General features: G+C 52.8%; 2 protein-coding genes across 2 annotated transcripts in view; both read right to left on the reverse strand.

The window, feature by feature from the left end:
• Positions 1-284: 284 nt before the first annotated feature.
• Positions 285-8,547, reverse strand: GRWD1 (glutamate rich WD repeat containing 1). The gene is made up of 7 exons (XM_004381692.2): positions 8,341-8,547; positions 8,059-8,176; positions 7,680-7,839; positions 3,605-3,818; positions 3,334-3,476; positions 2,896-3,093; positions 285-1,237 (listed from the first exon to the last, which is right to left on the reverse strand). The coding sequence occupies exons 1-7, from the start codon at positions 8,525-8,527 to the stop codon at positions 920-922; spliced, it is 1,338 nt and encodes a 445-aa protein (XP_004381749.1). The 5' UTR covers positions 8,528-8,547; the 3' UTR covers positions 285-919.
• A 1,526-nt stretch (positions 8,548-10,073) lies between these two features.
• GRIN2D (glutamate ionotropic receptor NMDA type subunit 2D) overlaps positions 10,074-11,045 on the reverse strand; it is a gene marked incomplete at its 5' end in the record, with an annotated part of 36,010 nt that continues 35,038 nt past the window's right edge. Inside the window, one exon of the mRNA XM_004381838.1 lies at positions 10,074-10,291. Coding sequence (XP_004381895.1) covers positions 10,074-10,291 — 218 coding nt within the window. The remainder of the gene's footprint in view (positions 10,292-11,045) is intronic.

The raw sequence follows: 11,045 nt of genomic DNA on the forward strand, positions 1-11,045 counted from the left end.
TCAGAATTGACTCAACAGCACCCAGCAAGAGAAATGAGGCATTGAAGAGTTGGGGGACATGGGGTGACTCACTCCTCCAGAGACCCAGAGTGAGTTCCTGATGTAATATTTATGGAAGGCAGAACTGGTACCAACCAATTGGTTGAGGGTGGGACAGAGTGGAGCAGGGACCCCATGGCCTCTCCTCAGGCTTAGCGGGCTAGGGACAGCTGGGTGCTGGATTCCTGCCCCCCTCTCCTCAGAGGGAAGTGGGGAAGAACCAGAGTTACACACCTCAGTCCTCGTTCAGGTCCTTTATTGGCCCTTGGGAGCCCCTCGCCTCTACCCCACAGCACCTGCCTTCCTTCGTCAGGGAGGAAAGTGGCCCCTCACTGGGAAACCAAGCTGCCGCAGTCCAGGGGCAAAGCCAAATTCTGCCGAGGACCCGCACCTCAAACTTGGTGGGGCCACTGTAAAGCTATCAAGTCCCCTGGAGAGGCCAGAGGTCAAAATAGGGTCCTGGGCAGAGAGATCAAAGGGTCCAGCCAGGCATCACAGCTGACCATCACAAAACACCCACCTGGGAAACCCAGCCAGTCAAGTCCTCTGACAGGTAGGGCTCACTGAGCCAAACCAAGTTCTTGGGTGGGAGGGTGTCACTGGGCTGAACCGGGCAGTTTAAGAGTGCCATGGCTCAAACCAAGTCCTTTGGTGACATGGGTCATTGGACCAAACCAAGTAGTTTTAGAAAGCAATGGGTCAAACCAAGTCCTTTTAGGGAACAATAAGTCACATAGAATCCATTGTGGTGGCCAATGGGCCAAACGCAGTCCTTTTTGGGGTGTGGCGGGGGTCTACAGACCTGAATGGATTCCCCCAAAGCTGGTCAGACCAGCTGCAGTGCCCGAGTGGAAGGCAGAAGGGCGGCGGCATCGCAGCCTCAGACGCTGATGGTGCGGAAGATGGTGAAGCCTGACAGGGCGGTGCTGACCAGGACACCAGGGCACTGTGGGTGCCAGTGCAGCTCCTTGAGGTCTGTCTCGCCCTGGTGCACGAACAGCAGTTGCTGCGGGAGGTCTGCCAGCCCAGGGTCTGTCTCCGCCTCGCCGGCCTCCAGGTCCCGCTCCACAGCCAGGTCCCACTGTGTGATCTGGTTGTCTGCCCCCGAGGCTGCAAAGACTCCGCCATCCTGGGGGTGCCACTCGACAGAGGTGACGGGGGCCATGTGCTGCTTGAAGGTGGCCACCGGAGAGCCAGACTACAGGGAGAGGACAGATGGTAGAGGCTTGGAACACCTTGGCCTGGCTCCTGGGGTGACCAAGACAGGGCCCTCCACCCCCGTCCGGCCTCAGGGTCCAGCAGAACTCCACCCCATAAGTCCTCACATACTCAGAGTCTACAAAATGACAGAGGTCACAGTGAAGCTGGAAATGGGGCTACTGCCCCAGGGGCTGCTGGGAACAGTGGTTTCCCCTGCAAAGGAGCCCCTCCCACCTCCAGGTCACACACATCCCAGCCCTGCTCCAACCTGGTTGTGTTTCAGTTTCTTTTCCTATAAAAGCTTGTCAGTGTTGTTGATGGGTGTCATCAAGTTGATTTCTACTCACAGAGACACCATATGACAGAGCAGAACTGCCCCAGAGGGTTTTCTAGGCTGTAATCTTTACGAGAAGGAGCCATGGTGGCTCAATGCTCAACTACTGGGCTGCTAACTGAAAGGTCAGTGGTTCAAACCCACCAGCGGCTCCACGGAAGAAGACCTGGTGATATATTCCCGTTAAGATTACAGCCTTGGAAACCCTGTGAGGCAGTTCTAGTCTGTCCTACAGGGTCACTATGAGTCGGAATTGATTGACTCGACAGCACATGACAACAAACAACAATTTCTGCAAGAGCAGATCAACAAGCCTTTTCTCCCACGGAGCGACCGGGTGGGTTCAAACCACCAACCTTTCGGTTAGCAGCTGAGTGCTTAACTATTGCACCACCAGGGCTCCTTGTTCCTAGAAAAGGAAGAGGTTGGGTCTCCAAGCACTGTCCAGGCCGATTCTATGAAGGCCTGAAGAAAGGGGGGGCAAAACCACGACTCCGGGAAGCTCCAGAGGCAGCAGACCCAAAGAGCTACAATTTAACTAAAGCAGACATGCTGCTGGGAGGGGAGGTTTCTCTACTTTGGGGAAGTGGCTCCAAAGTTTCAAGGCTGTAACCCAACCAGACACCTGCCCTTTCTGGGCCTCAGTTTCAGTGTACAAAAAAAAAAAGGCAGGGTGGGTGGGGCATCCAGAATCCATCTCTAGATGCCTTCCTGGGGCCGATTCCATGAAATCCATTAAACTGGAGGGAAATGAAATTACATGTTGGCCTCAGGAGCTCTGTGAGTTAATGGCTTTGTCCAGAGGGAGGCTGGAAGCTGTAAATTCTCCTGCCCCGGGTCCCTCTCAGCTCTACAAAGACAGGTGTTAAATCAGCTGAATGTCACGTCTGTTCCCATCCATTTTGTGCCCCAGTTTCCTCTCCTGCAATGAATGAGTGAGCAGCATGCCATTTCTCAGCTGACTCTAAAATCCACTAAAAGACCTAACAAAAACTACAACTCCCAGGAGCCCTTGAGGCCATAGGCCTTAAAGCTAGCTTTGCTTCTGTCCCAGGGACAGATGACAGTTAGAGTCTCTGCTGCCCCTTCCTTCCATCTCTGGTCAGCCACTCATCGGGCGGTGTGTGTGATGTGTGACCCCACAGCAGTCACAACCCTCCCCCTCGCCGCTTAGTTTTCTCATCTGTACCATGAAGGTACTAGATAGACTCTAATTTTCAAGATCTTCCCAGCTGTGGAGGAATGAAATCATTTGAGGGAAAAACCTACAAGCCCCAGACAACCCTGGGGCATCGTTGTCCCAGGGGTTGCTAGGGGCATACCTTGAACTGCCGCAGGTCCCAGACCTTGAGGGCCCCATCATCCCCACCACTAAGCAGGAAGGGCTCCCGGCGGCTCCAGCTGATGACGTTGACATCCCCCTCATGGGCAGTGGTTGTGGTGAGCATGCAGGCCTTGCTAGGGACTGCCCGGATGTCCCAGATGCGAATGGAAGCATCAGCTGAGCAGGAGGCAAATACCTGGGAGAGGTGGGGACTCAGTGACCCAGATGTTCCTCCACCCCACCCCAAAGACCAGGAACTCATGGAGGCTACCTTCTCTTTAGTGTGCACCACACTGGGATCTGGACTACAAACAGGACCTTTGTCTGGGCTCCGAGCCCCCTCCTCTCTCAGACCCAGGAGCCCAGCCCCCTCCTCCCTCAGACCCGGGAGCCCAGCCTCCTCCTCCCAAAGGACCCAGGAATTCAGGCCCCTCACCGTGTCCTCATTCGGTGACCACTGCAGATCCTCCACGGAACGTGTGTGGCCCATAAAAGGCCGCTGGTCCACGTGCCAGGAGCCGCCATCCGTGGGTGTCCAGAGGTGGATGTTCTTCTGGCAGTCGCCTGTCAGCAGGCGGCCTGGGGAGTGGAGTTAGGAGCCCACCTTGTCCCCCCTGCCCATGCTCATGCCTCTCCCTAGAGTCTAATCATCTACCTGGTTGCCCCCTCCCACCTCCCAGGACCCTGTGCACGCCCCAGGGTCTCACCGGGCACCCGGGGGGACCAGTCGAGCGCAAAGCCCTCGCCCATGTGGCCGGCGAAGGTAAAGATGGGCTTCACGCGGGCCTGCTCCTCCCGGAGGAAGGTCGCCAGGGCCTGTGGGTCGTCCACCGCCTGCAGCAGGCGCCGCAGTGCAAACACCTCCACCTGGCCCTTCTCTGACCACACTCCAGCCACAGGTTCTTCACCTAGCCACGACACCTGTGGGAAAATGGGGGGACAGGAGGCTCAGCACCCCTGACAGCCAGAACTGCGGTTCCTCAGAGCCCCGGGGCTGGGACTGCGGCTCCCAGAAACCTCTGTGGGGAAGGAATCACAACCTGCAAGACCAGCTTGGGAACCGAGGCAACTCCTCACACTGGGGTAAGGGTGTAGGGGGACAAGGCTCCCAACTCCTGAGAACTCAGCTACAGTTCCCTTAGCCCACAGGAGTGTATTCAGACACCTGGTCTCTGTAACCCCCTGGATGGTGGAGGGTCCCAGGGCCCCATCCTTGCATCTCTTTGCTTCTGGATGTTCGTTCCCTAGGACAGCCTGTCGGGCCTAGAGGTTTCCAGAATCCCCTAGCCTGGGCCTCTCTCTTGAACTCCAAACTCAAACCGCACTGATCATTCAAACTTTGTTGTTGTTGTTAATGCCTCATAGGGTTTTTCACGCTCTGACCTTTTGGAAGCAGATCACCAAGTCTGTCTTCCGAGGTGCTTTTGGGTAGGTTCGAACCTCCAACCTCTAACCGTTTGCGCCACGCAGGGACTCTTCATTCAAATTTAACATGACCAAAACCAACCTTGCGATCGCCGACTGCCACCTATGCTTCCTGTTTTCCCCACCTCAGGTTCCCAAACTTCAAGACTCATTCTCCACTTGTCTCTTCTTCCTCACACCCAACATCCATGCTGATGACATCCAAAATGCATCGCTTCCAATCACTTCTCACTTCCTTTGTTACCATCACTTGCACTGTTGCTGCTGAGTGGATTCTGATTCATGGAGACCCCATGTGTTACAGAGTAGAACTGTGCTCCATAGGGTTTTTGTGGCTATAATCTTTATGGAAGGTAGCTGGGTGGCACAAATGGTCAAGCACTTGACTACTAGCTGAAAGGTTGGCTGTTTGAACCCACCCAGAGGTGCCTCAGAAGATGGGCCTGGTGATGTGCTTTCGAAAGCCTTGAATACCCTATGAAGCAGTTCTACTCTGCACACACGAGGTTGCCATGATTTGGAACAGACTCAATGGCAACTAATAACAGTAATCTTTACAGAAGCAGACCGCCAGGCCTTTCTTTTGTGGCACTGTTAGGTGGGTTTGAACTGCCCATCTTTAGGTTAGTGTTGTTGCTGTTGTTAGGTGCTGCTGAGTCAATTCTGACTCATAGTGACCCCGTGTACGACAAAATGAAATGGTGCCTGGTCCTGTGCCATCTTCACAATCGTTGCTATATTTGAGTCCACTGTTGTACCCACTGGGTCGATCTATCTCATTAAGGGTGTTCCTCTTTTTCGCAGACCCTCTACTTCACCAAGCACGATGTCCTTCTCCAGAGACTGATCCCTCCAGGTAACAAGTCCAAGGTATGTGAGATGAATGTGAGCCATCCTCACTTCTAAGGAGCATTCTGGCTGTACTTCTCAGACAGACTTGTTTATTCTTTTAGAAGTCCATGGTATATTCAATATTCTTCGCCAACACCATAATTCAAAGAGATCGATTCTTCCTCGGGTCTTCCTTATACCTTGTCCAGCTTTTGTATGCATATGAGACAACTGAAAATACCATAGCTTGGGTCAGGCGCATCTTAGTCCTCAAAATGACCATCTTTGGTTTTGAATACTTTAAGGAGATCTTTTACAGCAGATTTACCCAATGCAGTACATCATTTATTTTCTTGACTGCTGCTTCCAAGGGCATTGATTGTGGATCCAAGTAAAACTAAATCCTTGACAACTGCAATATTTTCTCCACTTATCATGATATTGCTTATTAGTCCAGTTGTGAGGATTTTTGTTTTCTTTACATTAGTAGTCCAGCGCAAACTGTTTACACTACCCAGGGACCTACGTCACTTGCACTACTACTGATGTAATCCCTGAATTCCTGCACCAGCCCCCTCACTGGATTCTTTCCTTCTACCCTTGCCTCCCTGCAGTCCACTCTCCATACAGCAGCCAGAGGGATCCTTTTTAAAACCACAAGCAGGTCTCACCCCTCCCCTCCTCTAAACCTTCCAATGGTTCCCGATTTCTCTGAGGAAAAGTCCACATCCCTACAATGGCCTACCAAGACTAAATAATCTATCTCCTTCGTGTCCCTCAAATCTTATCACTCTCCCTCATCCATTCTGCTCCAGACACAGTGGCCAACTCCCAACTTTCCTTGAAACTTTGCAAACACATCAAGTTCACCCCAGGGCCTTTGCACTTGTGTTTCCTCTTGCCTGCAAACCTCTTCCCACAGATATCCTTGGCTTACTCCCTCACTTCCTATGGGCTTCTGTTCAAACGGTACCTTATCAGTGGATATTTCTCTATCCATATTATTTAAAATAAAAAGCCCACCCAGGAACACCTTAACCCCTTTAACAACGAACGACTTATTGCCGTCAAGTCGATTCTGACTCATAGTGACCCTATAGGACAGAGCAGAACTGCCCCCACAGGGTTTCCAAGTCTGTAAGTCTCTACAGAAGCAGACTGCCACACCTTTATCCTGTGGGGTGGCTGGTGGGTTTGAACTGCCAACCTTTTGGTTAGCAGCTAAGCGCTTAACCTCTGCACCACCAAGGCTCCTTTTAACCCCCTTACCCTGCTTTATATTTATTTTTCTCCACAGCACTTCACACCTTCTGCCATACTACCCATTTACTTGGTTTTTTATTGTTGTTCCCTCCCCTCAATAGAAGGTAAGTTTTCCAGGGACAGAGACCTCTTGCTCACTGCTGAATCCCCAGGATCTAGAACAGTACACTACCTGAAATATGGTAATAATAACTTAGTGGAAACAGATAGCATGAGCTATAGGCTAGGTGCTGCTCTAAGTGCTGTTCACATACCACTTCATTCTCACAACCCAATCAGAAAACATTGTAATTCTGAAGTACAGACGCACCCCCACAGCCTACAACAGTTCCTGAGTAATAACATAAAAGGGAACACATACGCTGTACTGCAACTAGGGCTGTCCCAAGCAGTGTACGTTACTTCATTTAATCCTCATGACTGCCCCAACGGTTAAGTTTTATAATTCTTACCACTTTACAGAAAAGGAAAGGAAAGAACGTATAAAACATTTCCACAGTTAAAACAGTACCTGTTGTTGTTAGTTGCTGTTGAGTCAATTCCAACTCATGGCGGCCCCATAGGTTACAGAATAGAACTACTTCATAGGGTTTTCCTGGCCGTAATCTTAACAGAAGCGGATCTCCAGGCCTACCTTCTGTGGTACCACTGAGTGGGTTCAAATCACCAACCTTTAGGTTAGCAATAAAGTGCAAACTATTTGAGTTCCTAATTATAACCAGTTGTCAACTCCATCCTGACTTATGGTAAACCCCGTGTATCAGAGTAGAACTGTGCTACGTAGAGTTTTCTGACTTTTCAGGAGGAGATCACTGGGCCTTTTTTTTTTGAGTTGCCTTTAGGTGGACTCGAACCTCCAACCTCTTGGTTAGCAGCTGAGCATGTTAATCATTTGCACCATGCAGCCAATAATAATTACAGTCACTAGGATATACAAAAGGAGCCCCGGTGGCACAGTGGTTAAGAGCTCAGCTGCTAACCGAATGGTCAGTGGTTTGAACCCACCAGCAGCTCTGCAGGAGAAAGATGTGGCAGTCTGCTTCCGTAAAGTTTACAGCCTTGGAAACCCTATGGGAGTAGTTCTACTCTGTCCTATAGGGTCATTATGAGTCACTACTCTGTCCTATAGGGTCATTATGAGTCAGAATCAACTCGATAGCAATGGGTAGTATATACAAAGATCATAAGGAGGTGCCAGGGCAACTATGGTCACAGGGTGGGGGTTTCACAGAATGTACAGCAGGCTCATAGGACTATGTGTACCCGAACTCGGTTGATGCCGCCATAGTGGGGCACCATGGCCAGCTCCAGCTGAGGCTTCCTCTCTTCTTCATCCTCTTCATCTTCCTCCTCCTCTTCATCGCTGCCTTCTGAGGCTGGGGGCTTCGTCCCATGCAGATTGTGCATCTGCAGGACCATCAGTCTGGGAGAAAGCGTGGGGTGAGGCATTGGACGTCGGGGCCTTGAGGGAGATGAACTGGAAATCCATACTCCTGGGTTTGTGGGAGGCAGAAACTGGGAGCCCTAACTTTCTGGGTCCTGAGGAAGGCGGGGACTGGAGGTTCAGACTCCTGGGTGTTGAGGAAAGAAGAGGCTGGGGGCTCAGACTCTCACTCTTGGGAAAGCCTCTGGTCTCACTCACCTGTTGCTCTGGGCGCTCTCCGCCTGGGTTCCAGCACAGAGGTAAAGTGAAAGAGGAAGCTCTGTCCGGTTGTCTCCCAGGTGATCCCGGACTATGTCGAAGCTAAGACAGGGGGCGCCTGGGGATGGGCGGAGATGGAGCATTAGAATAGGACTGAAGAATCTCAACATCTGCCTTCCTGTCTTAGGTTCAGCCTTTAAATTCAGACAGCAACTTAAGTCAAAGACCCAGGTCCAGCTCCCGCTTTCATCAGGACCCAGGAGTCCGGGATCCCAGCCCTACCGGTCTGAGCTCGGTGGTACAACACGTAGGCCTCTTCGTCCATGACCAGCTCTTCCCCCTCGCGCAGCGGCGGTCCCCGGCCAGGCAGATAGACCTGGGACGGGCCTTTAGACCTGTCGCCGCCGAAATCTGCCTCCATGGGTTCCCCAGTTTCACACGTGCGTCGCGAACCCTTGCGCGCCGCCATCTTCGAACCCTCTCACCGTCGTCGCGAGGTAATAGCATCACTTCCGGGTTGCGCTTTCCACGTTCTGGGGGTCCGCCCCGCTGCGCGGTTACCTTGGAAACCTCCCCATTACACCAATGAGAGAAGGCGGTGGGGGAGGGGTAAGGAGAAAAAGGGTGACGGCGTCCTGGCCAAGCTAGTGGGGCTTGCGAACAAGGAGAAACTACAACTCCCGCGTGACCTTGCAGCGCTTGGAAGCGTAACAGTGGCACGGCTTTCTGGGAATTGTAGTTTTATAGGACATTGTTTTCTCTATCGCCTGGAGGAGCTCTGAGCCCGGACTCCATCTTCCACCTTTGATTCCTGTGCTTTCTTTCTACTTCATTAATTATTCATGATTTGCAAATTTGCGCTTTTATTGGCAAGGAAACTCCCTGAGGACCCATAAAGCCGGGTACTTCTCCCGCTCTCTGTTATGATGGCTTTACTTTATTTCAAAATCTCAGTGTAAACAAGATGATATTGTAAGTTAGTTGGTTGAATCTATCCGCTAGAGACAGTCACTTGGCTAACTAGGCGTTCTCACTGTAGTTATGATCCAAACCAAACCCGCTGACTTTGAGTCGATTCCGACTCAAAGCGACCCTATAGGACAGAGTAGAACTGCCCCATAGGGTTTCCAAGACTGTAATCTTTATGGAAGCCGACTGCCACATCTTTCTCCCTCAGAGTGGCTGGTGGGTTCCAACTGATGACCTTTCGGTTAGCAGCCGAGCGCTTTACCATTGCGCCACCAGGGCGCGCGCTTAATCAGAAAATCCATCCCTCTGGAGGCAGCTATTACAAGTGCTTTGGCTCTCTTTGTTGCCCATCAGCACCAGAGGTTTGGCTAATGAGCGTAATGAAGTGTTAGCAATAGGTTCTCATGGGTGAGCGTAAAGGCATTCAAGATGTGTGGATTGGCTGCGATAAATCAGACATTCTCCTGGCTTACATGAACATGGTATTAAGAATCTAGCAATCCTTGTCGCCTGTAGCCCTAAGAATGGGATCCTCGATTTCATCCTCAAATGTCTTGTATCAAAGGTCTCTCTCACCCCTCTCAAGGTCTTGTCCTCCTCTCTCTGGGTCTGTCCCCTTCTCTCTGCCTCTGTTCCGTTCTGTTCATGTCCACCTCTCTCTCTGGGTCTTGTCCTCCTGTCTTTCTGGGTCTCTTTCCCTCCCCCACCCCGGATCTCTGCCCTCTCTCTGGGTCTGTCCCCCGACTCTCTGGGTCTCTGACCCCCTCTCTCTGGGTCTCTTTCCACCACCTTTTTCTGGGTCTTTGTCCCCCTCCCCTTTCTTCGACAGTCTCTGTTCTCTCTTTAAGTCTCTTTCTGTGTCCTCTTCCTCTGTGGGACTTTCCAGTTTGTTTTCTCCGGAAAATTTGCGGGGGTGCTAAAAGACGCACGGAGCTCACCCTGGACTGAGTAGGCATTAAAAACATCGTTTATTCCAAACACTGCAATGTGAAACAGAAGAGTGGGAAGGGAAGTTGGTGGTGAAGTGTAGACTCTCAGACCCTCCCTCAACCACCCAGCCCCAGACCCGGCTGGGAACCCAGGAAGAGGAGGCTTTTGGGGGTCTGGTGGATTATCACTGCAGGGTCCTGAATAAGGGGTGGATTTGGAGAGAATGCGGTTGGAGGCTCCTGGGGCTGGTAGGTACGACTGGGTGGGAAGTTTGGGCCTGAGGGTGGGGTCACAGCGGGGGAGGAGAAGGCGGGGCTTCCTTTGGGTGCGTGTCCTAGGTCAAAGTAGGGGAAAGAGACCGAGGTGAAAGAGGAGGGAGGGGTGTCACGGTTTGGCGTCGGGAGTCACAGTCTGGTTGGGGAACAGTCTGGGGGTCGGGTCACAGTTTGGGGTCAGGGGTCACAGTCTGGGGTCGGATGACCATTTTAGGGGTGAAGTCACAGTCTGGGGTCAGGGGCTTCCGTGTGTCGGGACCAAGGTCTAGGCTCACAGTTTGACTGAACGCATCTCACAGTTTTGAGTCCTGATGGATGAAAGGTTAAAAACGGGCTTCCCCGGAGGCGTGGCTGGGGCCGGGGAGCTGCACAGTGATGTGGGGACCACGGCCCCGGGAATGGGTGGGGGGCGCGGGCGTGGGGTGTCCCTCCCCCACCTCCTGCCCCATCTGGTGACATTAAAAAGCCCTTGTCGGGTTTTAAAAAAGTCCGGTGGGCTGCAAGACCCCCGCCCCCTCGCTTTCAGCTGGGTGAATTGGGGGGACCAAGTCTCCTCCGGCTCGTAGTTCTGGACGCTGCTCCAGGCGGGGTCCGGCCGGTTCCACGTCTTCCCTTGCCAACCGGTCTACTACGCGCGCCCCCTCGGGCCGTGGCCTGCGCTGACCGAGGGGGCGCTGGGGGCCCCTGGCCGCGTCATACCTCGGACTCCAGGCTGGAGAAGTGCGCCGAGCCCCTGCGGGTGCCCATCTCCCCGCCCCGGTGTCTCCGGTGAGGCACGGCGGGCAGCGGCGGCCCCCAGTGCGCAGCGTGCGG

Source organism: Trichechus manatus, unplaced genomic scaffold (assembly GCF_000243295.1).
Source record: "Trichechus manatus latirostris isolate Lorelei unplaced genomic scaffold, TriManLat1.0 scaffold00087, whole genome shotgun sequence".
In the NCBI taxonomy this organism is placed as follows: Eukaryota; Metazoa; Chordata; class Mammalia; order Sirenia; family Trichechidae; genus Trichechus; species Trichechus manatus.

Bases quoted from the DNA above. Each gene is read 5' to 3' on its own strand.
- GRWD1 (XM_004381692.2), bottom strand. From the start codon at position 8,527: ATGGCGGCGCGCAAGGGTTCGCGACGCACGTGTGAAACTGGGGAACCC. The intron at 8,177-8,340 runs GTAGGGCTGGGA...GCCCATCCCCAG, and splicing joins GTACCACCGAGCTCAGACCG to GCGCCCCCTGTCTTAGCTTC. The intron at 1,238-2,895 runs GTATGCCCCTAG...CTCTCCCTGTAG, and splicing joins GGGACCTGCGGCAGTTCAAG to TCTGGCTCTCCGGTGGCCAC.